Raw genomic sequence first — 26,864 nt, 5'->3', positions numbered from 1 at the left:
ACACAAATTATGCCAGATATTGGCAGATATCTCATCGCTTGCAAATTAAGCGTGGGCAAATGGCTGCAGACATACAGCTAAAGTTCTGCCCCTTAAAAACAATATTCATGCATATGGATATTTACGGTCTGGATCCAAACTCTGCAAGGCAACAGAAAATCAGTATTTTCAGTGGGCTTTGGAAACAGACCTTTTAATAAGATGAATGTACATTCTTTTGAATAGCAGTACATTGACATACCTTAGGTTTACAGCCTCTTACTAAATTAAGCATCATATATATTTTCAGCACAATGGTATCATGTCTATCTACCCTAATGCCTTAACCAACTGAGTTAAATAAGCAGATAACAAATCGTCTTATTCACATGAAAATAAGAATGCCTGGGACACACCAAGGATTCAATGATTGGTTTGTGAAATTATCTAAACCACCATGACCATTTTGGACCCCACTTGGACCACTTTCTCCTTGGACACATGATAAACAATAGTTCTCATCATTCATTGCTAAACTGGAAACTTTCAAAGAAAGTGTACTTTCTCACAGCTAGCACTAAATACCCCAAAGTGAGATAGAAAATAAAGTAACAGGCTATTAAAGAGCAGTCCAGAGGATCAAGGAAAGTCCAGTAATCTTCTGTGCCCAACTGAACACTGCCAAAGATAATTATCATGATAAAAGGAACTGAAATATGAGGAGAAATTAGAAAGGACAGCAAGTTAAAAAAAAATGCTTTGGCTTCACGGTAATAAAAGATACAGAAATTTCACTGACAAGTAAGCAAATTAATAGTATTTTGAGTACTCTACTTAGTAAGTCTACTTTCTATACACCTTCTGTATTCCTGTTGAACTCCATCTGTGCTTGGTTTATCTCATTTATGCTGCTCTGTAGTCATATTAGCAAGATAATTATCTTCAGTTTTATAATCTATTGTAGATCATGAACCAAGTCAGTGCTTCTTTTGATGCCCTTGCATTAGTCCCTCATCACTGTAAAAAACTAAGTGATCCAGCAACAAGCACCTTTTTTTTTCTTTTAACATATAACAATTATGCAGTCGTACCACACTCCGCTAGAGTTGCTGTTTTCCTACTCTACTATATTCAGTACTACAGTAGAACTGATACAGACCTTAACATTTTTGTCTTTATCAGCAAGTGCTCTTTAAACATTATCACACTCTTACCGTGCTGCAGCTATACACAATACAGTTTCAGAAGCAGGAACAAAAACATCTCTCTACATTTTCTTCCTCATACTAAGCTCAACCAAGAAAAGCTCCTCAACTTCAAAAGACTCATTTAACAGACTGGTTACAAGGTTAAGAAAACAAATAAACCAATTCTTCACATTGCAGATGGTGTGACCCATCAAACCAAACTCTTTGGGATCTGAAAACATCTGTAACTCCAAAAGAATGAATGCTGAAACACCTCTTTGGTTTACTTTTCATTTCTGAGCAATTTTTAGAATATAGGCTCATTTCACTATCATAAGTGACACAGAAAACCAAGGAAAAAAAACACCACACATACTAGGTTAGCAACAAGTGTGCATTTCACTTAATAAATAAGACTAGATTTTGCTATGAAGCATTGGGTTTCTTCAAAGTGTTAAAAGACCTATGCCCATTTAATTATTGCCAGCTAACATACTGTTTACAACTAATACTAACAGATATTCCATCCTGTTCACTTGCGATAATGAAATAAACTTGGTTCTTTCCTGTGAAAAAAATCAGTTACACGGACATCCATGAGATCTTGAACATAAGCATTAGGTTTTTTGTTTACTTTTTATAAAATTAAAGAACCAATTTGGGGACAAAACCGACCCACCGGATTTCACCATAACTTTCATAAAAAATTATCACAGTACATATTAAATCATTAGCGAGACACAAGGCTGCCTGTTAGTTTTAAAATGCAGAGAATGAAACTCATTGCAGAAGCAAAAGAGGACCAATAATATAATTACAACGCGGTGCCTGTGCAGGCTGAGTTAATGCCGTTACTTGACATTGCAAGGCTATGCCTTCTCCCATGAGCCCCGCTGGAGACAAGGTTCGCCCTAATTGGTTCCAAAGCACAACCTACCAACAACCGCCTTTCTCCGGCCCAGGAATGGTAATTTCCACACGACTGTAAATAGTGTTTGCAAACAATACAAACATGGTAATAAGAGGCTAGGTGGGTAATTAATGTGGTTACAAAGCAGCTTATTTGCATTTTTATTTAAAACTGCCTTCTTTAAAAAGCAGCTCAGATTTCTTTTTGCAGAAGGAGCCTTGGTTAAGGAATAGAGCAGTAATTACTCTCTTTAGGGGTTCTTTTATACATCCTTTAGGGAATTAGAATGAAAAGATAAGCAGAATTATAAAGGGAATCATGTAAAATATGAAATGCACTATAAACACTTAGTACTGTATTTACCATAAGCTAAGCTTGTCTTCTTCATTAATGGAATATATTACAAGTTTATGTTACAATCAGATTAATTGTGAAGATGGTTAAAAAAACCCTCTATCCAGCCACTTTAATTCCCACTCTCCTCTCCCAGAAACGACAACCAGAAATCCAGTGACAGCAGAACTCAGTTTACGTAAGAATGCATCTACCTGGACTATAGTAAATAAGTTTTCAATGTCAACAACACTAAATAGTTTTAGAAAATAGATTCTGAAAGAGAAAGATTGAGAAAAAGATCAAACCCAAGTTATACTAGTATATGTAATGTATCAATGAAAACCAAACTTCTCCGCATCCGATAAACACAAATCAACATAAAAAGGCTACTTTGTTTTTAAAGATAGACATCTACAGACATGTTTTTAATATTGTTGAGCAAACAGTATTTCCTAGTGCCATTTAACTGAAGACTAAGCATGAAATGCAGTTTTAAAGGGTTATTCTGGATTTTGTTTCAGGGGGGGCGGGGGGGAGGGTGAGGGGCCAGCAGCAGTGTCTTAAAATTTTTGTTAAAAAGCTGATAATGAATTTAAGTAGTATTATTATGAAGCTTTAGGCATGGCAGGGATCTTGCGACTCACATTTCCATATTGAGAACAGCAGGGCTGTGCTAAAGAAACAAATCACCAAAAAGATCACCTCAACATTTCTATATATAAAATTCTGCTGACTGGAGAAATAAATTAAGGAATGGTAAGATACTATGACTTCTCTCAAAATTACATTTTAGATTATTTTTTTTTAATATGTGTAGCAGATGTTGGAAAGTGAACAGAATTATGAGAGCAGAATTAATTAGTCAACTCAAAAGACAACTTTGTACTGGAGGAAATCCTGGCAAATTCACTATGTTAAAAACTTTGCCATCTCATAGCTATGAGAGCACTCTGTTGGTTTCTGTCAGCTGTCTACAGCATTGTGAATTCATACATTAGCACAGAATTCCAATCCAGCCTAGAAATTCAAAATTAAAGACAGAAAGTAGGGTAAACCATACGTTCCAGACCATTTATTCACCATGTTATTCAAGCATATTTTCAGGAACAATGAATCTCTTGTACAAGGCACAAAACCAAAAGGAGATAAAGTGACCAAACTACCACAATTTTTTTTTTTTTTTTTTTTTTTCCAAAAATGAAAACCACTCTGGGTCTCTGGGTCTACTCCTCCACAGTTAATAAACTCTGGCCATTCTAAAGGAAAGAAAATTTGCAGACGGTCACCATCATGAGAAAAAAGTCTGTAATTGGCAGGGCAGCAGGGTCTTGTGGAATTCAAATCTCAAAAGACTGTGCTCCTGCAGGATTACTTTTTCCTAAACAGTCCTCACACGCTTACTGCAGTCAGAAACCCTTTCCTTTTCTGGCATCTTGGCTTGTTTTAGGGATGGATGAAACAGGCAGTCACAACCGCAGAAGCTCTTCCATGATTTGACGAGACTACAGTGAACTGCAAGATCAGAATGGCTTACAGACAGCAACGGTCACCCTGCTCGAAGGATATCACAGTCCTATCCCCAGTAATGACAGAAAAATAATCTTCACTTATCCAATCTTCTTAAGTACCATCATCTCTCCTAGTTATAAAGCTAATCTGTTGCACTGTTCTTTTCTTTCACCAGCATCCAATTTTTTATTAGTAGTAGAAATCTTTCTGCTTGCCATATCTATGTTTGTGAAGAAGTCCCAATTTATTTCAACATGCCTCGTTACATGGGTTTCCTCATAACTGAGAAAAAGATGAAGGAAACCAAAAATTTCTGCATTTTATAGCGTAGTTCCTTCATTCATATTACCAGACTTTTAAAAAATGTTATTTCCTACACATATAAAAATTCCACAGTGCTAAACCACTTCAAATTCTCTTCTACCTTGCTGGATGTTACTAAACTTCCTCCTGCATTTATTACGTATATTATCACCATTAAAAAGTATTCTCTACTTAAAGATGTGCCAGTGACATAAACCAGAACCTTCAGCGCAAAATAAGAAATCACCACTACAAAATGTGTATGTCTATTTCCTTCATTCTCACTTATTAAATAAGAACTGAGTTCTGAGAACACTTAGTGCCAAATTCTTTGCTTGCTACCACTACAATGGAAGTCAATGTGACTATGCAGGGTAGTGAGCATAAAGTGTCATGAAAAGTAAAGCACTGCAGAGCCCAGAACTGAAAAGCCTTGGGCAGGACCTAAGCTATTTTTACCATGCATTTCTCCTGTAAATTGTCACATAAATACAAAGAACTAATATTAATAATGTTTGCTTTATGTAACCAAAATTCTGTATTTCACTGAGTACAGTATCACAAAGATCGAAAATTGACTCAATGTATTTGTAGTCCTTTTCAAGTGGATAAAAGCTGAAGTATAGCCGTATTTTTAAAAGTATTTTCTTTTTATCCACTTTCACATTTAGCATTCGCTTTATTTTGAATCCTAGCTATCAACTGAACTGGAATAAAAATATCTGAGAAAACCATTGAGAAATAAAACATACATCAAATCAATTAAACATTTTTAATTTATTCCTGTTTACTGGAAATATAAGCCATATCAAGTCCTAAATGCTTGGAAAACGCCCACCAAATCCTTTAAAGTCTCCTGCACTCACTCACACTGACTGGCTTTATATTTCATAAATGTAATTACTTTAAAACATCGATGTATTTATGTTGATAATAAAACTATCTTTAGTACAGTAACAGTGCAGAGCTAACTACAGACAAAGATGTAGGTATAAAACAGTTCAGCTGTAGCCAGTACATCAACTCTCTAACTAAATGATATCAGTATTCAGAAGGATGCCCAACCCTGAAAGTTAGGAGCTTAACACATCTGCTATATAATTCAGACTCTGTTTTACAGTGGTTTCATTACTAACCATAAAAACTGTAACAGTGGAACTGTATAAACAAACTGAACAGTGTTTTTACTGTAAAACATGAATGTAATATAAATATTTGCCTTTCTCTTTTCTCAGCATCTGTAATGAAAGCAAATTCATGCCATATGTTTATAGTGTACAAAAAAATAGATCTTAACAATTCATCCATGTAAATGTTGGTTAAACTGTTTAATGTTTTTAAGTTTGTGTGGGGTTTTTTTTTAAGCACAAATTTCCTTGCAAATATTAAAAAGCCTCTTGCTCTTGTCAGTGGCTACATTCACTGATTCACAGCTGGTTTTAGAGATTAATCTGGCAGAAGAACTTGAAGATCACAGATTTTTCACTGATAATAAGATCAATACCTCTGGCACACTGAAACATGTCCATGTAGATAGTTACTGTCGCAACATACAAGCCTGCAAACAATAAAAAAAAAAAAAAAAAAAAAAAAAAAAAAGAAAGAAACTGCCACCTCAGAACGTGTCAAAAGACTTCAAAATACAAAAGCAACTGCTTTCCAGCTTCTGATATTAAGAGTGTATCAGCAGACTTATTACATTTAGTTTTCCTTAGTCCTGTGTATGCATACTACCACCGCCTAAAAATCATGTCTACCATTATTTAACAATTCATTGTCCATCTGTATTAGGAAAATAACTTCACAGCACACATCACGCTCTTAAATTGTCTCAGCTGACCAGATTGCTCACAGGAACTTACTGAATTCTTGAACATTATGATCAAAGTCTGCACTTAATCAGCTGCTACTAGCACGAGTACTGGTTAAGGTTTATACTCTCAATTCTCCGCTAGTAACATAAGGTCCGATTCCACTGCAATTACAGTTAATTAAAAGATTCCTTCACTTCAGAAACATCTGGATCACACCCTTAAAAAGCAAAAAAGCACTATACTCAGCAGTGGCAATAATGCTTCAGTTACGGTGCTTTAGTTATGAGTGTCTATGGCCGCAAGTGAGACAAGTTAAGGGAGAATTTTTTTTTATTGCACTACCAGTTAGCTTAAAACAAGATACTGCTTCTTCCTGCAAACCTTTTCCCCATAGTAAGGTTTGGATAACCACTTTTATCTTGATTCTTCAGCATGGTCACCGTTCAGAGCACTGGAAGATGAAATATGTCTATATGTTGCAGGCTTTTATAACTGTATATTACACTGTGATGGCATGTGAGCCAATATTGCATAGTTTTAGAATATTGTGGTTTGAAACAATGCAATTCTTTATTACAATATGACACTGCAATATTGGAAATAATATTTTCACAGAATGTGAAATGTGCTTTACCAGTATGATATTCTGAAATACTTTCAATTTTGAAGAGTTTACTTTTTATGAGCTTTTATTTAGCACTGCTTTGAAACTCTTCAATTCTGTACTAACAGACTGTGGCTTCATTCAGCATTTAACACATCTCCAAACTCATCTTTTACATATTCTTCATTTTTTTCCATAAATGAAAATCTGCCACTAACCATGAGATCCTCCTCCCTGAATCATTCACCTAAGTTAATTCCAAATCAATTTATTATGCTGGTTCTAATGTAGTCTTACATAGCCTTACATAGTCATACAGGTATGAAAATCCTGTATTAATAGTCTAACCAATTTACAGAAAAAGATCACAAAATTAACAACCAATAGATAGAAAAGAAAATTTTATCTTCTGTATCAAGATTAGCATCCATAAGTATCAAGAGATTATGACAGAAGAGTATTTTACAGAGTTGTTCTGTATTACACACACATACACAAAAAGTCATAAACCAGGGACACCAGTGGAGACTAAACACTACGTGGGAAATCAGTCCCCCCTTCCTTGAGTTGGCAACACACACAGCTGACATAACTTCTGCCCATGTTCCATGTAAACATGCCCAGTTTGCTTCTCATCTTTCTGCGCTTTAGAAGATTACAATTGCAATACAAAGACTCACTTATCAGGTTTTAATTTCATCGAGTTACTTAATCAGCCAGAATATAAATCCCTCCTTAGGGGGAGAATACTTTGGGGGAAAGGAATACAGCAAGGAGTCATGTTTATTTTGTTGGTTTTGTTCATAGCCATTCTCTCTTCTCTTGTCACATCTCTACCTTATAACTTTCTACATATAAAGCAAACCCAAATTTTCTTTACAGTTTAATCTAATCTTTGATGTAGCTGTAGGCTTAACACTGAGGAATAATTACGAAAGAAACATTATACTTTTTATAAAATATTAAACTTACAATTTATCTTTTAATATCTACCTCAAAGACTATTTGACAGGAATAAATAAATGAGAGCTCCTTGGCACGAAAAGCTGTGATTTATGAAATATTTTATTCATTCATATTCTAAGTATTTTCTTGAGAATACCGCTAACATCTGGAGCTACACAGTCTTATCCAAACATTCTGCTCATACTCAATTAGAAAATTATATCAATAATAATGTAAAATAAATTACCTAGCATCTCTTCCTGGAGCATAGATTTCAATGTTCGTCAGAGCAACTATGTGTACAAACAGCACTGTAGTGTTTTTCATTAAGCCTTAAAGTCAATTAAGCTACGAATTGGAACAATCATTCCTCCTTTGCAAAGTATTGATATTTTTTTCTTGGCTGCTTTCAGGCCTTTTCACTATTCAAGGAGAGATTTATGTTTGACAATTTCTTTCTGATTAAAATGAATCATAACTCTAGAATTCTAATTTCCTCTTTTCCGAGCAAGAAATTATCAAACAGTTTTAAATTGATATTGAACGTCATCGTGCATGAACAACATTCATTTTCAAGATATCAAATATAAAGCTGTACTGATCTCTCTTTTTATGTTTCTTTTACATACTTTCTCTTCCTCTCTCTCTATATATGTATAAAACATTAGATTGTACCAATATAATCAACTATACCTCTCTATAAAAATTATATTTGACAGACTAGCTAGACCAGTCACATTAAAACTTGTCACAATGCTTTATATGAGGTGATTACCCTCTATTTGCAATATTAGCCAAATTCTCCTATAGTTTAGAAAATAACTGGAATATTGCAGGTTGCAAACAAATGTCAGTTATCTAAAGTAATTAGCATGTTTGTACAGGTAATTTCTATTCAGTTGGCTCAAACTCTTCATAACAGCTCTCCAGACATAAATTGTTAAAGACAAAGTTTTCTAGATTTGTCTCCAACAGCCAATTAAGATCAGTTTGAATTTGTATTTTAAATATAATGGCAGCTAATCTGAAAATTCTTATTTTCTCCCTCTATTCCCCCTGTTTTCTCTAAATTTTAACAACTGGGTTTTTCCAAGGCATTTAGCTGTCCCTTTTCTCATTATAAATTTGTTTTTCAGATTTCACTAAAAACAGATTGAAACTTTTTTTTCAATATATATTTCAGGCTTTAGTTAATATACACCATCAATCAGATAAATGTATCAAAACTTGATATAATAAGTTGTTTCATTATACATTTCTCATTATTTTGTCTTCTTGCAAAATAAGCAGAACTCTCTTTTGCATCAGACAATGAAAAGAATGAAAAATGAAATATTGTTTGCCTGACATTTAAACCTTAAATACGAAAGCATACTGTCCCACAGAGAAGCCAGCATAAGATACACACTGCTTTTACTAATATATATATATTATTATAGAAATACCAATTTTATTACCAACACAGTACACTTAGGACGTGTAAACACATTAGAATTCAATAGGGCAAAGATTTTTTAGTTATAAAAGTATATTAGAAGAAGAGGGGGATTGAACATTCAGTTGAAGAGTAAGAACAAATTTACATCCCCCCCCAAAATACTGGAGGAAGACAGTACTTATAAGTGCAGCTCAGAGACTTAATCTCAAAAATTTACAAGAAAACATAAAACAAGTAGGTAGCACTACTGTTGCCAAAAATACTACCTAAATAACACGAACATGAGGCTTTGTAGGGCTGCATTCTAAAAAGCTATATTTTTCAAAAAAATATATTCTAAATTGAAAAGCAAACCAGTTTTCTTTCAATAATTTTGCTTTCCTTAGGAACAAGGGAGACAAAATACTGTGGATACTTTGAATTTCTTTACAGCAGGACAGTTGCAGCTACATATTCATCTGAACCCTAGGCAGAGGTTGTTGACATTTTCTTAAACTTTTTAATTTTAGGAAAGAATTTTCAATTAACAACTTCCTGCTCTGTAGTTACACCTATAAGCTAAAAATTAATATTTTAAATCAATATTTTAATATTAGTATCAATCAATCAAATTAATCTCTGTCTCTGTTTTCAGTAACTGACTTTGGGGCAGGGGTTTTTTTTTTTTGTTTTCCTCAAGATTGCTTACAATTTGATGTAAATTTTAAGCATCTTGTAATTCATCAACTAATTCTCTCCTGGTTACACACTCCAAGTAATTAAAGTTCAGTAATAACTTATTCTTTCTGCTCCAGCACCTGCATTTCATTTGTTTATTTTCCCAGAGTCATAAATCTGAGGGACTGTCAAAGTGCCATAATATTAGTGCAATAATCAAAGTTAATTAGTCCCTCTCAATAAACAACAACAAAGCCATTACAAAGATGCACTGAAGGTTTTCCAGCTACCCAGCTTACAGATCGAGATTCTTTTCTGAACAATTAGAATTTGAAAATTGTTAGTAAATAAATGTAATGTTTCTGAAGTAATCTGACCTTCAGTGATCTTCATTCAATTAGCAGTTCATTAACTTTTGGTGAGATAATACAGGTATGAAGACAAGTACTCTTGAACTTCCATTGCCTTCAAAGTGCTCAGAGATAAGCTTACATTTAATGGGGTAACAGGATATTTCTGAAATAAAAAGGTACTTAATACTGCCTTATTTTAGATGCATAAAACCCATATATACAGCCATATTTAGTGGGACTGGGACTACTAAATTCAAAAGACATATCATCACCAAAATCCACTTCTATTGAAAAAGAACATACAGATGAACTTTAAGCAATACACACTATGCTTGCCCTTACTGGAATTCTCTGGAATTCCACACTATTGAAATAAAAAACAAAGAGAGAGCTTTAATGTGAAGTATTGAAGGGGAAAGGAAGATAATTTTCCCTCCCATTCATTTACTGTAAGTCATTAATATCATCTGGACAGGAGAAAAAGGCCTAAAACCAAGGATTGTTTCTTGAAGAGATCTGTGGTTACAAAAATTAGCAATATTATAAGCATCACTTATTTGGAAATACTTACTTGTAAATAAGTACTGTTCGCTTTGCACTAATAAATATTATAATTATCTGTAGACTACTTATGTGTAAATATTAATGCCGTTGAGTGCTCTCCCATATCATCTGGTAGCAGTTGAAATACTTTCAGATCTTGGGAAATAAAGCTAAAACACTCATCATTACTTTTACTAAGAAAAAAATAAAATTCCCAGAATCCGATCCTGTAGTTTATTATTCAAGTAAAGTGTACAGGACTGTGTCAACAGATTATCTCCTGGAAGTCAGCAGTCATAGCAAGCTCAGACAAAAGTAGCCTGCAATCCTTACTAGCAAGTAAATGATTGTGGGAGGAATAAATTAAGAACACTGAATAAATTTTAATGAGTACCGTAGAAGAGGAAAAAAAAAAAAAAAAAAAAGAGAGAGGGAAAGTTAGAAGTCAAAGAGAAACAAGGGAATAGACAGTACTGAAGAGCTTGTATCTGCATGACAAAATGGAAGAAAAATGAAAGAAAGAGGGAAGAAACAGGAAGGAAAAAATGTTGAGACAGACTGCCTGGTAGCAGTGCTGTTGGACCTGATGGCGTAGGAAAGAAAAGGAGGGAAACATTCTTGATTTTGAAAGCATTAGAATGATTCTCTGAAATATCTCACAGTATAAAGACTATGGCCAAAGTAGCAGCTGTCTCTAATACCCGAGCGTGTACCTTCTCCTTCAGTCTAGTTATATGCCTTGGTTCTGGAAATGTCCTGTCCTATGAACTCTGAAACATGTCTCAGGTTCTTTCAAAGATTTTCACCCTTACAAAGCATTTGTATGTAACACGGGTAACAGCATGTCAAGCCTTACAGTCCAATACAGTTATATGAAAAAAAAAATGTCTATCACTGCTTTACCTGTGACTGAACAGGGTAGGACAAAATAAGACCACTACATTCTTCCTTAGATTCTTGCATGGCAAGAATTAAACTGCTTGTACTGCAGAAAAGCCTTCACATCTTGAAAAACAAAGCTTGGTGTTGGACACTATATACTTTTACTTACCCATTCCACAAGAATGCGTTGTACAGCATCATTGCCTCTTGATGCATTTCTGCAGGCCAGGATAACGTATGCCCCATGCAGTGCAAGAGACTTTGCAGTTTCAAAACCTATGGTAAAACATTTTCCTAGTCAGAAATAGGTCTCCGTAACAAAACAGAGTTATAAAATTACCTGAAAACGTGAGCCATGCACTTAAGTACACTAACACTACCTGCAGTCTGACTGACAGTCACCTGGACCCAGGTTTTAAAAGCACATAAGAAAAAAGGTGGACACCTCAATTTGAGCAGGTCTTTGTGACAATTACCATATGTATTTTGTGCCAAATGGACTTGGGATCTTCAAAAAGCAGACTCAATTTCTCTGCCTTGGTGTCTTCAGCTCTTAGAAAAGCAGGATTATACTTACTCCTTACTTGTTTGACAGTGAAGAATGAGCCTTACAGTGAGACTGTCCAACTATTATGCGTGGCAAGATCACACTGAAAGTGAGAGAGTATTCTAAAACAGAGCTCTGCACTCTAGAATCACAATTAGCCTTTGATTTCTCAATCTGAGAACCACCTGTTGCAGGGGGGGGAATCATCCACTGGGATGTGTGAGGGAATAAGAATCTAAAAGATAGCTACTCCTTTTTCCAATCCAACCACGACCCTCCACAAAACCAGGGACCAGAAAACTATCTAAGCGTTAAACCTTTTTTGGAAGGGGGTTGTCAAGCTCATTCTTAGAAAACAAGATTCTACCTGAAGAGATCTGTAATCTACACAGATGTTTTATTACCTATGCACTTTAAAATATTTGTTAAAATTTTCATTAAATTATCTCTGTAAAATCAACTCAGTTTTTATCCCATCATCAACTGATATATGAAGAACAAGTTTTCACAATTGTTCTCATTATGAATAATCAATCAAATTTCATGCAGCCTCAATATAATGGTTACAGTATCATGGGGCTAAAAGCGTTACTGGATGTACCAGGTGATACAGAGTAAAATAATCCATGAAAATTTCTCTCTTTTGCATAAATCACTGATATGATTTAATCTGCACGCATGTTCTTTCTAAATCTGAAACAAGTGGACAGCCAGTTCACACTTTGCTGCAATTATAAAGTGCAGCACAAATACAGATCCCCAGGTTTTTTTCCCTTTCATCCATAGAACAAAGTTTCAAAGTGAATCTCTGATTGTACACAAACTTTTTTTGCAATACTGTTAATAATTTCTTCCCCATTCTGAATCAGGGCACTTGGTTTCTCCTAAAAGGAGACTTCAGATTTCAGATTCATTTCAGTCTATTAATTTGGGACTACACTGCAATTTAATGAGATCAGTTAAAATTATGAAACTGTCCACCAAGAGCTGCAACTCTTTCCAACTTGACATCATCTGCAAGCTTTTTAAGTGTACTGTTTCACTGTTCAATTCATTAATAAAAAGTTGCAGAAATTGGTCCAAGGTAAACTTCATTTAATTGGAAAAATTCTGTGAGAATTTACATCCAGAGATGATGAGTTCTTGGGAGTGCAGAATGACCATAAAATGCAGAGAACTGAGCCAGAAATTGGCTTTCTATTAAGGGTGAGCTACAACAAATTTGTGATGTATTCAATAGTATCACAGGGTTCCTATCTCCATGGAGAACTGTAACAATGACAGAAATTTCCATCTAGCAGAAAGAGGCATAACGTGGCTTAATGAGTTCCAATTAAACAAGCTTAAACTAGAAAATGAAGGCTCAAACTGAAATGCCCAGCAATTTGAGTATGTGAAGAAGTCAAAGAGAAGAGGTATTTGTTCTAGCTTTATGACATTTAAAGCATGTTCATGTTTTCCTTTTAAAAACTGTTTACCAAAAAGCCTATTAAGATGGGCTGTCTCACTTCCAAAACACCCTGAAGCAACAAAATTCAGTTACAGCACAAGACATAACTTACATTATAGAAACAACAGACACCAAGACAAATTTATACCATATTCTGCAATTACATACTTACAGTATTTAAGTCCAAGCAATTTTCTTGTATTTCTTCTAAAGCCATTCATTGTACCAAGCAACTTTAATTACCTGGGTAATTCATTGCACGCACATGAATTCGGCTACAGAGTATGCAAAGATTTCCCCTGTTCCTAATTCCACTTTAAGCGTATTTAACTGTAATTTTTCATGTAACTAATGTAAGACTTGAGTACCAGAGTACTATTAGCTAGCTGTATGTTTCTTGTTTTGCACAAAAAAAGAACTTATTTTGACCAACTTACCATATTATTAAAACCTAGTTGGAATGCCTGGGAATACACTTTTTTCTACTGTTTTAAAGATCTACAGGCAACAGCCAGTTTAATTAGCTAAGCGTGATGATGTTTCGCTAACCCTCACCCATGTAACACTGTGCAAAATAACAAATTCCATGTCATTCCTTGTTACAGTTAACTTAATTCTCATTATAAACTAAACTGAGAAAGATTAAAATTTAACCAAGTAAATTATATGCTGCAAATTTAGTTAATTTTAATACCACCTTGGTTCTTCCTGCAAACTTGGAGATCAGAGTCAAATGCTCCTCTTGAGGACATAGTCCCTCTTCTCTGGGCTACCAAAGGATGATTCTTTGCCCTTAGGCAGACATGTTCTGGATCTTTCCATGAAATTATATGCTTAAAAAAACTAAAGGAACTTAAAAACCTTAATTTCAAAGGAAATTTAAGCAGCAGTCCATCCTTCCATTCAAAATACTGCCACAGGTCAAGTGCAGATGTATCTCCCCATCAGACTATTTTAAATCACTAACTCATTCATGAACACTCCTGCAGTGCATTTAGGACAACTAGATTTATGCAAAAGGAGAAAACCAAATGCAGGTACCCCAAACCACATAAAGGTTCCAATCCAACTACTGAATTACTGGCTATACGTAAGGACTGTATGTAACTATTAGTACCTGATCTATCACTTTGCACGGAGCATAATTCGTAAGACATCTTTTCAGACCATCTACCAGATGAAATATATCAAGAGGTAACGCAATGTCATCTTCATAGAGCTCATTGGGGTTTAAGTATGATCTACCTAGCAACTTGCTCGCTCTCAAGACTGCAGCTTTTTTATATACATCCTTAAAATAAATCTTCATGGACCTGAAAATCCTCATTAAGCAGTACTCTTCACACTTTAAGGAACAACTATGCAGGAGCTTAGAAGAATGCAACTTCTAACTAAAACACCTGAAATAGGAGTTTGGAAGCAGCTCAATATTCAAGCCCTTGTAGAGCTTTAGCTCTTTGTTTCTTCTGCAAAAATTAATGCTTCTTTCCTCCCTCGGTGTCACATAGCTTAAACAGGTGGGGAAAGCTTCTAGCAGGGTGGAAAACTTTTTTTCACAGATTCATTGTGTTAAACTAAGTTTGCCAGCTACATTTGTTCTTCAGCAAAACATAGCCATGTTTTTAATATGGAGTAAATTTTAAATCCTCAGCCTAACACAGGGATTGATTATTTCAAGTACAAAACTATTTAAACTCTGTAAAGCAAAACCTTGCCTATCTGTAAAAAAATACATTGAATCAAAACCCACATTTAATGTGCTTTCATACACCAAAGTTATACCACAAAGACCATAAACACCCAAACCGTAAAACCTAAAAAAAAAAAAATACAGTAAAGTTAAATAGAAAGAGAAATCTAAATTACTATATTAAGGACACATAAAATTAAGGCACCAGAGCAACCTTATTTCTACCCTCAAGAGCAACTCTGTGAACTTAGAAAGAACCAAAGATTTCTTTAAAACTTCACTTAGAGCCTGAGCCGCCAACACATGCTCTCTTACAGTGACACAGCCCTTTCACAATAAAGGAACATCAACAGCAACGATACTAATTTCTTTTCAAGGAAACAAATCATATCCTCTGGTAGTGAATCTTCCTCACACCACAGTGCTAGGGTATTGCAGCAGCAGAGCGATTTAACCGAGGTAAAACAGACAGCACAGCCTTCTGCTGACAAGAACTACTGCTGTTTACATCCTGCCTAGCTGCAGCGGCTGGCAAAGGGTGCACATGGCTGAAGGGAACTGTGCCCAGTCTCAATGTATTATTGTTCTGTCCTTCAGTTTCTAGATTTCAAAGTAGGCAGCTCAAAGCTGCAAAACTTAAATATCATCATACAGAAAAAAAAAAAAAATCACACGTTATATACTAGTTGTGATTTTCTTAAAGTAGGAACAAATACATTAGAAAAACGGGATAGGATAATCTACTTGAGTGTCAAGGACAGCCAGTTACAAAGAGTAAGATAGATACTTCCTCCAAATGTGCCAGAAGAAACACACTTAAATAATGTACACTTTGGAAAAGCAATCATAGTATATTTAAATAATCTATATAATGCAATGTTAATACTTTATAAAACTAAAATAAATTTCAAGTGATTGTTCTGGAAACCTCAAGAGACAAGACTGTCCTGAGACTGACTACTCTTGCTGCTGTTCTAGTTGGATGAGCTCTAATTTGACACCCAGAAGTGAAAATCCCATTTAAAAATAAGACACACGTGAGGATAAACATTGTGGCACAGCTCTCTACATCAGCAGCTAACCTAAAGGAGTGGTACCAAAACTAACAAGAGCAGTGCAAGTGCTTGGGATTTGATAACGACATTTAAAACACGTCAGCCCTTTACTTACACCATGCTTTTCATAAAGACTCAGAAATAAGCCCTCAATTTCATTCTTCATCTTCCATGATGACTGTTCAATTCAACACTCTCACATTCTTGTCTATCTGCATTCAACTACTATCACTGAATTTTGGGACAGATTTTCAGCTAACCATCTCAATTAACGAGCAGTTAGCATCGCTCAATTAATGACAACCACATTGTGTCAACATACACCAGATGAGTATATGGCTCTGTCAAACAGTGCAACCTCCTCTGTAAAACAGAGAAAGGGATTCACCGAGTGGAAAATTCAGCAATCTCTTGTTTAAATAAAGTAGACAGGATACAGTCCATTTACCATTGGGGGACATTTTGTAAAGAATTTACATCAAGCATTTACACTTTTTAAAACATTCCTTTATTTCAAATATAAGAAAGTTTGAATACATGAGAAGAAATTCAAAAACATATCAGACAAGAGGAAGTTTTCTTCAGCTTCTCTACCTTCTCCCAAACTCTCCAGGATACCTTTGAAACACAGTGATGCTATCTTTCTTTGTAACAGCTTAGTCCTCAATGTAAAAGCCTACAGGGTCTGTTCACATTTAGTTTCTTCAGAATCATTTCTTCCTTTCTCTCCACTGACAGAAGAGCTCCAGACGCCCTGAGATTCTAAAACATCTTCACATGTGCTTGAGTAATGACTTAAGGCTATCGTGAGTCCAGCCTTTCTTGAGCCCTACATCACAGGCAGTTTGAATGTAAGCTAAAAGGGAGTCCAGAGACAAACCTTCTTCCTTTCCACTACAGCAAACATAGCAAGAACAAGTAAGTGAACAAAAGCATTCTGTGGAATTGGAAGTGAAAAGTATTAGTCTGCTTGTGTTACCTATTTCTGGCCTTCCATACACTGATGGGATTACTTATGGACTGTAGAGAGCAGAAACCAACTCAGATTTTGTAAGCATGAACGTACTGTATCACTGTGTATTACTTTCACAGCTGTGTTAAGGTTTCTTTTTCCCCCACTACATTGTTCCCAAACTTCCAAGCTGCTTTCTGAATTGCAGCAAATGTCTATTCTTACAGAGGCAGATGCCCCATTTGCAGAGTGAAGTGAGTTAATTTTCAGAATACATCTGGGGGGGTTTGGGGAAATATTTATATTTTCTTTCAATATAAAATGTGTAAGGGACTTCTACAAAACCATTCTTTGATAAACTAGAAGCTGGAAGAGCAATTTCTTTTCCATATATGGTATTATCACATTGCTAGTGAAAATCCAACTTCCAATGAATAGGAACTTTTTTATTTGTACAATTTGGTGGTTCTTGGGAAGGATCAGTAATTTTATATAACCTTCATAATATAAAGGCAACAGCTTTTAAAATTAATTCTGCAATCCAGAAAAAAATGAAACTTTAATTAAAACATTCTTGGCACTGAACATAAAAGAAAAAATACTTTCTGGCCTCTTTCACTCAAGGGCTGTACAGCCACTAGTTCAGGAGTTCACATTTAAACTCTAGTAGTGTACAAAACACAGGTTGAGAGAACTTCCTCCAGGCAGAAGTGACCCAAAGGAGAACATAAAAAGAAGGATGCTATTGTCTTGGTTTGAGTTCTTTCCAGAAATAAAGTAATAAATTTCTCAGACACTTCCTCTTGAACTAAGCATAGGCCAATATGTAGCACTTCTATTTTACTTTTGTTTAAGGTCTTTGAGAGAAGAAAAATATTCTCACTGTTTGGCCAGTGTTTCTGCAATACAAATCCAACACCTTACCTAGAAAACCTATGGCATGCACAGAACCACCACTCTTAGCAGCTTCAAGCCATCAGTAAGAGGCCAGTATGTTTTTAAACCCTTGAGATTCCAATAAGGTTCCATTTTTTACTCAACCATCAGAAAGTTCATCTGCAACATCTGATCATCATCCAAATCAACCTGATTTTTTTTTTAATGCAGAAATAAAAAAAGTATCACAAAAATATTTCTCCAGGTAGAAGGTGTTGCTTCCTTCAAATGCATTTTCCTTTGAAAACAAAACTGTATTTTCCTGAATCAAGGGTGAACTTGAATTTTAGCTAAAAAGGAAGGAAATGAGAAAAACCTTAAGAGCAGAAACCTGACACAATATACAATACTAACACTTCTTTAAATGCAACATGTAATCTACATGAAATGCAATTAAAGTCCAGTTTTACTACAGGAGAATTGTAAAAGGGTTAAACACTCAAGAACTTGCAACAAATTATCTTTATAATCCAAAATAGACTCTCATCCCAAATGCTGCATCTCATAGACTAGGTGTGTTGTGATTTTTGGTACTCAAGAGAACTACATATAAATAGAAAAGAGACTTGTCTCCTAGACATCACTAGATTTATTTCAACTTGGAAGACCTAAACACCTGTGACAGTGAATCAGATTATCTTATTTAACACTTCCTCAGAAAAGGAGTAAAGCAAACTCAAATGTGCTGAAGAAAGTGATGAAGAACTTGGAGTTACATAAGCTTATTTTCAGGTTGAGACACCTCAACAATGATGGGTGATTTAGGGAAGAATCTTCTGCCGTCAAGATCGCTGTTGCCTGTGCTGCTGGTTTAAGGGGTCAACATCCATCAGACCTTTCACATAGAGTGATGGCAGCCACATGCAAAACATCACATCATTGACAAATTCATACTTTTCAGAGCCTAAAAAGCACCATGCATTCTGTATCAGGATTGCTTGGCCACAATCACTCTGCTTCAATACGTATATTTACGATAAAATCTTGGTTGCTTTATTCAAGTTGCTCCAAATGCAAGTTTCCTAGCAAATAGAGCATCAAGATATTTTAAAGAAACTAGATTTAAAATGCACAATTCACATGAAAATGCCAATGCTGCCCTTGTTTCTTCTGTATGTTTGCAGGCACATGGAAATGACACATACTGATATTTTTCATTGAAAAGTTTGATGTTATATGAAAGATACATCCTGCTTCTCCCTTTGTGTGTAAATTGAACAAATGTGTTTTTCTTGGAGCCATGACCCACAGAAAAAGCCAACCAAAACGAAACAGGATGACTAATGCATTGGTTCTGTTTTCCATCTAGCCAACTTAAAAATATGCACTCATTACACATTACACTCCTTTGCAATATACTGTTCTGGGCAGGGCAAAGTTATTCTTAACAATAAGTGCATTGCTATTGTCACTGACAAAGCTCAAAATATTTTGTTTCATCTGCAGGGATCACAACATAAGTATGAAAACACATCTGTAAATTGATGGTGTTATAAAATCTGTGACTCATTATTCCTGTAAAAATTTAAAAATGCATCATTTGAGTCAAAGAAAGCTAAATTCATAATTGTTGCAAGCAAGCAAATATACAGAACAGTGACTATGTCAGGCATATACACTACAAGTGTGCTGGGCAAAGAGCCACTAAGTTGCAGTCAGATCTGGTATCTAGTTTGTACTGCCCAAAGAACCCACCACCCCACTTTAAAATGCAATTACACCAGACATGAACTAAGCTTGGACTTCAGTCCTTTCAGCTCTGTTAAAACCAAACACGGACAATTCTCAGCTATCCACAGGCACAGCCTAGCAGCAGATTCAAACCCACATTTCCTATCCTTTATGTTGCTGAGGTGCTACTACGCAATATAAATATTGCAATAACAGCCAGGGGTTCCAGCCTGGACTGAACCCTATTGTAAGATGCAGCATATTAAACACAGAGCCAAGCTACTTATGCCCCTTGATAAGATATTTTAACTGTGTAAAGGCAATTCCCACCAACCATTAAATGTCTGTCCCCAATATACATGGGGATGACTACTGTGAAAAACCATGGTTCTGAAATAAATTAGATGTTCTTAAAGAAGTTTTATTAAAACATGAGGGGATAGGGAACCAAAACTGAAATTTATACTAAACTGCACAGATCATCCCAATAGGGTTTTATTTTTTAGTTGCTAGGTCATGTAATTAAAACCAGGTCCTGTCAGGTGCATGAATAGATGAACAGTGGCCAGGGATTACAGTGAAGGAAAGAGAAAGAGAATCAAGAGATAAGAACTGAATTTTCAGTGAAATCTCAGGTTTATCTTTCATATCTACCCCTTGCATTGGACGTACACCAGCAGCCAAAAATCCCAGTCAAAGAGGATTTGGACATGCATCTTCCATTTCAACTAATCCCAAAGCTCTGTTTAAATAATATACACTCCTTGGGGCAGGGAAGGTCTCAGATTTCATGTTTCATCTTGCTTTTCTTTATCTATTAAATGACAGGATCATGCTCCTAACAAATAATACCAAACAATATTTTAATATTTTTTAAAATATATTGTTATCAGTCCAATGGACATTGTCAGAGTGGCATTTTACCAATACTATAATAATTTTCAGAAATTAACACAACTAGTCGTACCTTCGCATCACATCTGCAACTGAAGATTACTCTGTTTGAACTTTTTATTCTGTGTTTCTTCAAGCATAGAATAAATCCATGTTTTCTTTTGATTGTCTTTAAAAATGACAGTGTGGTTTATTGCCAGCAAGTCAGCCAGTTTTCCTAACACAAATCAATTATTGTATTTTTTAAAATGTCAGAATTTAGCATTTGGCTTTACAATTTTATGTCTAAGAAGAATTTATTAGAAAGTTTATTTTTCTGTTTGCATATCTTTTTACCCTTGTAAGAGATAACATATCACAGAGGAAGATAGGCATCTGAATATGCAGCAACTCAGAATACAGTTTCATATTTTCTAGACAAAAATAACCTTTCTACCTGAAAGTGCCTCTACATGTATTATTACCAAGTCAAACACAAAGTTGTATACTTTTTAAAAGAAACCTGAACTAGCAACTTTGTCGCAAAATGAGCAGAACTCATTTTAGTGTAACTTATATTCCTAATTTTAGTAAAAAACTAAATTACTGTATTCAGAATGACATATGTTTATATTCATAAGGGATAAAAATATCTTGTTAGGCTACAGTTATGTTAATACACTACTTCTATTTTTATTGCAAAATAAACACTTCCAAAATAAACATTTAACTGAAATCTAGAGTAGCCGAAAACAATAAATCTGCCCACAATGTAAGTCAACATCCCAATGAAATCTAGATCAGATCTGAGTAGTCAAAGTTGGCGTCACATTCAGGGCACACTATTTCCCAGTAAGTAATCATTCCTGAATGTTTAGTCGCTACAGTATAAGTGATCTTTATTTTTATTTATTTAAATAAAGCCAGTCTATTTATAAGTACCATTACTTGAATATATTATTAAGGAAATAAATAACACTTTTGTGCATGATACTGTAGCTTCATCTCTATTTTGCAGCAAAGGAGAGACAAGCAAAGAGAAGCAGTGGCAACAAAACTTAACAGTCACACACACACAAAAATCATTAAGGATTTACCTAACATCAGTAGCAAGTACCAAAGGCAAACGATAAAGAGACTCCAGTTTCTAGCTAATCCACACACCCTTAAAGGGTTTGTATTCTGGAAAAGTGCCAGCATTAAGAGCATTCATAACTGGATTTATAAAGTCTGATCAGATATTCAGTATAAACTATGTTTTAAAAGCTGTTTTGAGGGGCATGGTTTTTTTCCAACTCATCCACAAAACTTTGGGGCTTTTTTCCCCTCCCTTATTTTTGCCATTTTTAACATACCTTCTTAAACAAGCTTATTCAAGTGACTGGAAAAAAAGCCCAGATAATTTAAAATTTATCTCTGACTGCCTCTCTCAGGCTTTTTTTTTTGTTAATCATGTAATTTTTTTAAAAAGTTCCAAGTTCAGAGAAATGGGGTTGGCTCTCCTCTAAAGCTGCTCTTTGCATCAGCAGTACCTTTAGGCAACACAACAGCTTTTCCCACCAAAGCAAAAATGGAGACAAAAAGCCAATTGTCTAGTTTCTTTTCAAGTACATTTCTGTTCTTCTGTAAACCAACAGGATCACAGTTTTCTGTACTGCTGAGCTGAGCCCTAATTAAACATAACAAAAAAATTAGTTGCATGTTTTGAATCTCCTTTTGGCAAGTACAACAGTGCAATGTTAATAAAAAAGTAAATTTATTAAGGCAGAATACCTCATCCAAGGCAGAATAATTAAAAGACATACTGTGCTGTCAGCTAAAGTGCTAGATCCTCCAAGCCTTAATCCCTATTTCATAAGAAATACTCAGTTATGTAAAGATAACAAGAAAGTACTACAACATAAATCGGATCAAATTTTTTCTTAAAACAAACAAACTTGATATTTATTTATATCAGTTACACAAACAGCAAAGGATTTAAAATGTCTACTAAACATTTTACAGATAAATAATAAAACAAGGTTCTGTGCTAAACAGCTCACAATTTAGGTTACAAAAAAAGATGTCTTAGAGAGTCAAACACACATCCTGTTCTAAAGAGCTCACAGTTTGTGTCATGGGGGAAAGGAATAGACAAGCAAAGTGAAAATTAAAAGAACACTACTTGATTTCTGGCAGTCACTACCCACCTCTGCATTTGGGCAACATGAGATAAGACAATTTTTTAGTTAGGCAGCAGAGGAAGATTTTAATACAAAAGTCATTTCAGGATCCTGTGAAAAGAACTCGATACAGGGAAGATGTAGTTCATTGTTCTTTCTAGCACAAGCAAATAAAAACAGCAGATAAAAGACAGCTAGCAAAGAGCAAGATAACAAGACACGGAGGTTTGGGAATTTATACAGTCCTGGGTTACCTCCTTAAATTCTAGTTTTTCTGGATTAGATGGTATTCAGGATGGGTACCAACCTCCCAAGGTTCAAAACTGGCAAACCTTTTGGGCGTACTTTAAGCTACGAAGGAAAGAGGGAGATGGGAAGCTGTTATGTAACTCAAATGATCCATCATGTGGTTCCGACATACAAAGTAAGGCAGGAGATGGAGTTCTGAAACAAAAGATGAAGAATAAGAACAGTATTAACAAAAAGCGTCTATACACAAAAGCAAGGAGAATGGAAAACAAGCAAGAATTAGAAGTCATTAAAGTATAATGTAAGGCCATGGGAAAAAAAAAAAAAAAAAAAAAAAAAATCAAAGACCTCTTCGCTGCAATTTTAAGAAGGGCATGAAAACGTATCATGCATCTTCACACACCAAAACTAATTTATATGTTTTTCAGATGACATTTAAGGTCTATCACCTAACTGCTCTAAACCAGCAACCTGCCAAGAGCTCAATGACACCAATCTTCTAAAGCAAATGACCACTTACAGCTTCACGTTCTACACCAGGTTAGACCTTGCCAGTTTGGGGAAGGAAACATTAAATCCAAAAATACATATGCCTACAAAACTTTACATCTGTAAAATCGGAAAAATACGCCAGCTGAACAAGAACACTAAACATTTTCTAAAACCTACTGGTTTTGTGACAATATTGTACCCTAAACTCGAGTCACAGTTTGCAATATTACTGTGAATTAGGTAAAAAGCATTAATTCTACTGATAGTCAGAATCTAGTATTGAATAGTTCAACATCACATAGAAATCAGGCTGTATAATTCCTTATCTCAATTCAGTCTGTCTTGTCCATGTCATGTCCTCCAGTCAAATGACCAAATCTTAGTTCGTGTTTATAAAGTCTAGGAAGTGGTATTTATTCATCAAATTACATCATATACCGTTATGAAGCATATCTCTGCCTTACATTCTAGACAAATAAATTTTTGTTTGGCAAGAGGCAAGTGTTTAAAGTACCAAATACAAAGAACAGAATCAGGAAGTCCAGATCTCTATTCCTTTGACCACAGATTAGATTCAGAAACAGAGACAATAAGATATCTTCTCACAGATCACAATCTACACTCACTCAGGATGCCAAAAGTGTGCTGCCAAGTAGGTCATGCACATTTTTATGTACTCTTCATTGCCTGTCTTAGTAAGGCACAAAATAGTCCAAATTTATCTTCAGATTTAAAAATCCTTCAATAAGATTTATACCCCTCAGCAACTGCTCGCAGCTGGACACAGACCCAAACAAACACAGCACTTTTCTAAAAAGCTTTCTTTACACATTTCTACGTGCTGTATTTCCTGCTCTTAATATATCTTAATTATTCCTTCTGCTAAAGAATTAGAATAGCTTTCAGAGGAGTATTTTTTTTATCCTGTGACAGAACAATCCAACTCCCACTTTAAACTGCAATATGGACATGGGCATAACCTGTAAACTTAGGTTTACAGCCTAACTGCAGCCATATGTTGCTCCAGAAGTAAAATATCACACATTTCTCAAAATCTTAAGGAGCATAGTTAATGTCTGTGATGTCCAAATGTATAAAAGCAAAAAATGCTGCTCTGGCAGAAGAGGAACGCAACCAGAGCCTCTCATGGTCCCTGGATCTCTGAATACACGATATAATATTCAATTTTGTTGTGTTAGAAGACAATATAGATCCTTCTCACAAACTTAAGCAAAACATGAATTTTTGCACAAAGGCAGTTTTTTGACTAACCATCACAAGAGGAAAGTGCCCCACAAGTTTTATGAACCTGAGCTCAGATATACAAATAATACATTTACCAACCTCTTCTGTCCCTACCATCTAACAAGCATGCCAAGAAAATACAAATGCACAACCCCTGCAGCACCATTAGCTTTCAAAACATGAAGACACAAGATGATACAGAGTAAGGTCTGTGTTGCAGAAAGACAGACTCAATCATGCAAAAGGTCTTTTCATCTCTGGACTATGAAATATGTGTAAAATAATGACAAAAACTTCTGTGAGATTCAAAAGACAGAAAAGCGATTAAGTTATGTAGCACCCATTGAAAAGTCTTTTTAACACTTAAATAACAGACAAAAAAGTAAGCACCAAATAGGAAGGCTCCTCTTCTACTAATATGTTATTCCCCTGTAAAAGCAGTACCAGAAAGTGCAACTCAGGCATATAGCTCAATCCCATCCTTCGTGAAAAGATTCCATTACAAGTAGTAATCATTATTGAACCTTTTAGCCCAGATGTAATTTCTTACACGTTACAACAAGTTTCACATGCATTGTGAATTTCAGCCAAGGTTGATGAAGTTCAATAACTTGGCTAACCAACCATGTGTACTACTCATTACAGAAGTAATAAATAGATTCATCAAAATGGACATGAAAAAGCAGTACGAACATCTGACACCATTTTCAGCTTACTCAATAAGAAAAATAAATTACAGAAGTCCAAGAGGACCTTTTAATATTTACAGTATGTAATAAGTAGACTTTTGGAGCCTTACGTAAAGCAGAGTAATACTAGTATTCCACAATATTAAGCCAGAGTTAAAACGGAGTGATGGCACTCATAGAAAACTCAGTCACTGTGACCTAACCATAAGTTTCCAGAATACGGCAATACACTGTAAATTTAAGAGAACCCTCTTCTATTAACATCAATCAATGTTTGAAAATAACAGCTTTTAATAGTTTTTTAATTGTTCAAATTACATCAAGTACTAATCCCTGACTGACAGCTACTAACATCCCACAACAAAATGAGTTAAAAGTTCCACCCCACAGGCACGCTCCCCTCCGTAAACTGTGCTTTTCCACATCAATTACCCAGATAATGTACTCTGGCTAAAAATACACTTCCTCCAAAATCCAGGTTCTCCTGGAAAAGCACTGTACTCCCATTCCCCCAAAACACTGGTACAACAAAATTCATGCATACTACGAAGTTCTGGACTTCCACAAAGAAAATATCTGAAAAAAATTAGCAAAGAGTACATTTGTTTCTTAATGTGTGTTTAAGAAGCAAACAACAAAACTTTTGTTGCTTGACATGTTGACACCATGTTGATGGTGTTGACACCAATATTTTCATGGTAGGACTACTCATGTGGTTTAAAATAATCCATTCCAAGTCTGGTCCACAGCACATGGATCACAGGACTCAAAAAAATTCAGCCTCGAATTTTTCAGCAGTACTTTTCCCATAAATTCTTCATTAAGCAATTTTTCCTCAAGATAGTGAATAAGTCTGTTGAAGCCAGAGTAACAACATGAAATGAAAATACATAGCTGCATATACAATACCAAACTGTATTAGGCTGAAGGATGATTATTTTCTTCCCTCAGCCTCCTCACTCACCCACACTTTAAAAGGGCTTAAACCCAAACCTTCATTGCCACTGTTTTGCTGGCAAAAGATGGAAAGAAAAAAATCCCTAAACAACACGACTGCTGGCAGAAGACCCTGCTGTAAAAGTTACATCTGCAAAACAATGTTTTTATTGGGTAACTTATTTTTCTCATGGGAGGTTATTTTCTTCTACCAGGGCAAAGCATGCACACAGTGGCTGCACCCAGGCCAGTGTGCTTTTCTGTGCTCCTTCTAATAGTGAAGCATGGAACCTAGAATTCACAGAAAAATTAAAATATACATCAAGGAACAACTCTTTCATGCTTTTAGAAGCCCAGTAAATACAGAAGTATCCCATGAAAACAATCCCAGGGACAGCTAGGACTTGGCCAAGAAAAATAATCTAAGGTATTGCTGATCTTTCCGTCTGCCTCACAA

At 35.2% G+C, this 26,864-nt stretch overlaps 1 protein-coding gene across 2 annotated transcripts in view; it reads right to left on the bottom strand.

Annotated features, from left to right (window-relative positions):
- WWOX (WW domain containing oxidoreductase) overlaps nucleotides 1-26,864 on the bottom strand; it is a 529,888-nt gene that overhangs the window by 490,038 nt on the left and 12,986 nt on the right. For both annotated transcript variants that reach the window (XM_074912958.1, XM_074912959.1), the window contains one exon: nucleotides 11,630-11,736. In XM_074912958.1, the coding sequence (XP_074769059.1) occupies nucleotides 11,630-11,736 (107 nt within the window). The remainder of the gene's footprint in view (nucleotides 1-11,629; nucleotides 11,737-26,864) is intronic.

Source organism: Athene noctua, chromosome 9 (assembly GCF_965140245.1).
Source record: "Athene noctua chromosome 9, bAthNoc1.hap1.1, whole genome shotgun sequence".
Classification (NCBI taxonomy): Eukaryota; Metazoa; Chordata; class Aves; order Strigiformes; family Strigidae; genus Athene; species Athene noctua.
The sequence above is the reverse complement of the archived record's forward strand: the minus strand, read 5'-3'. Positions and strand labels throughout refer to the sequence as shown.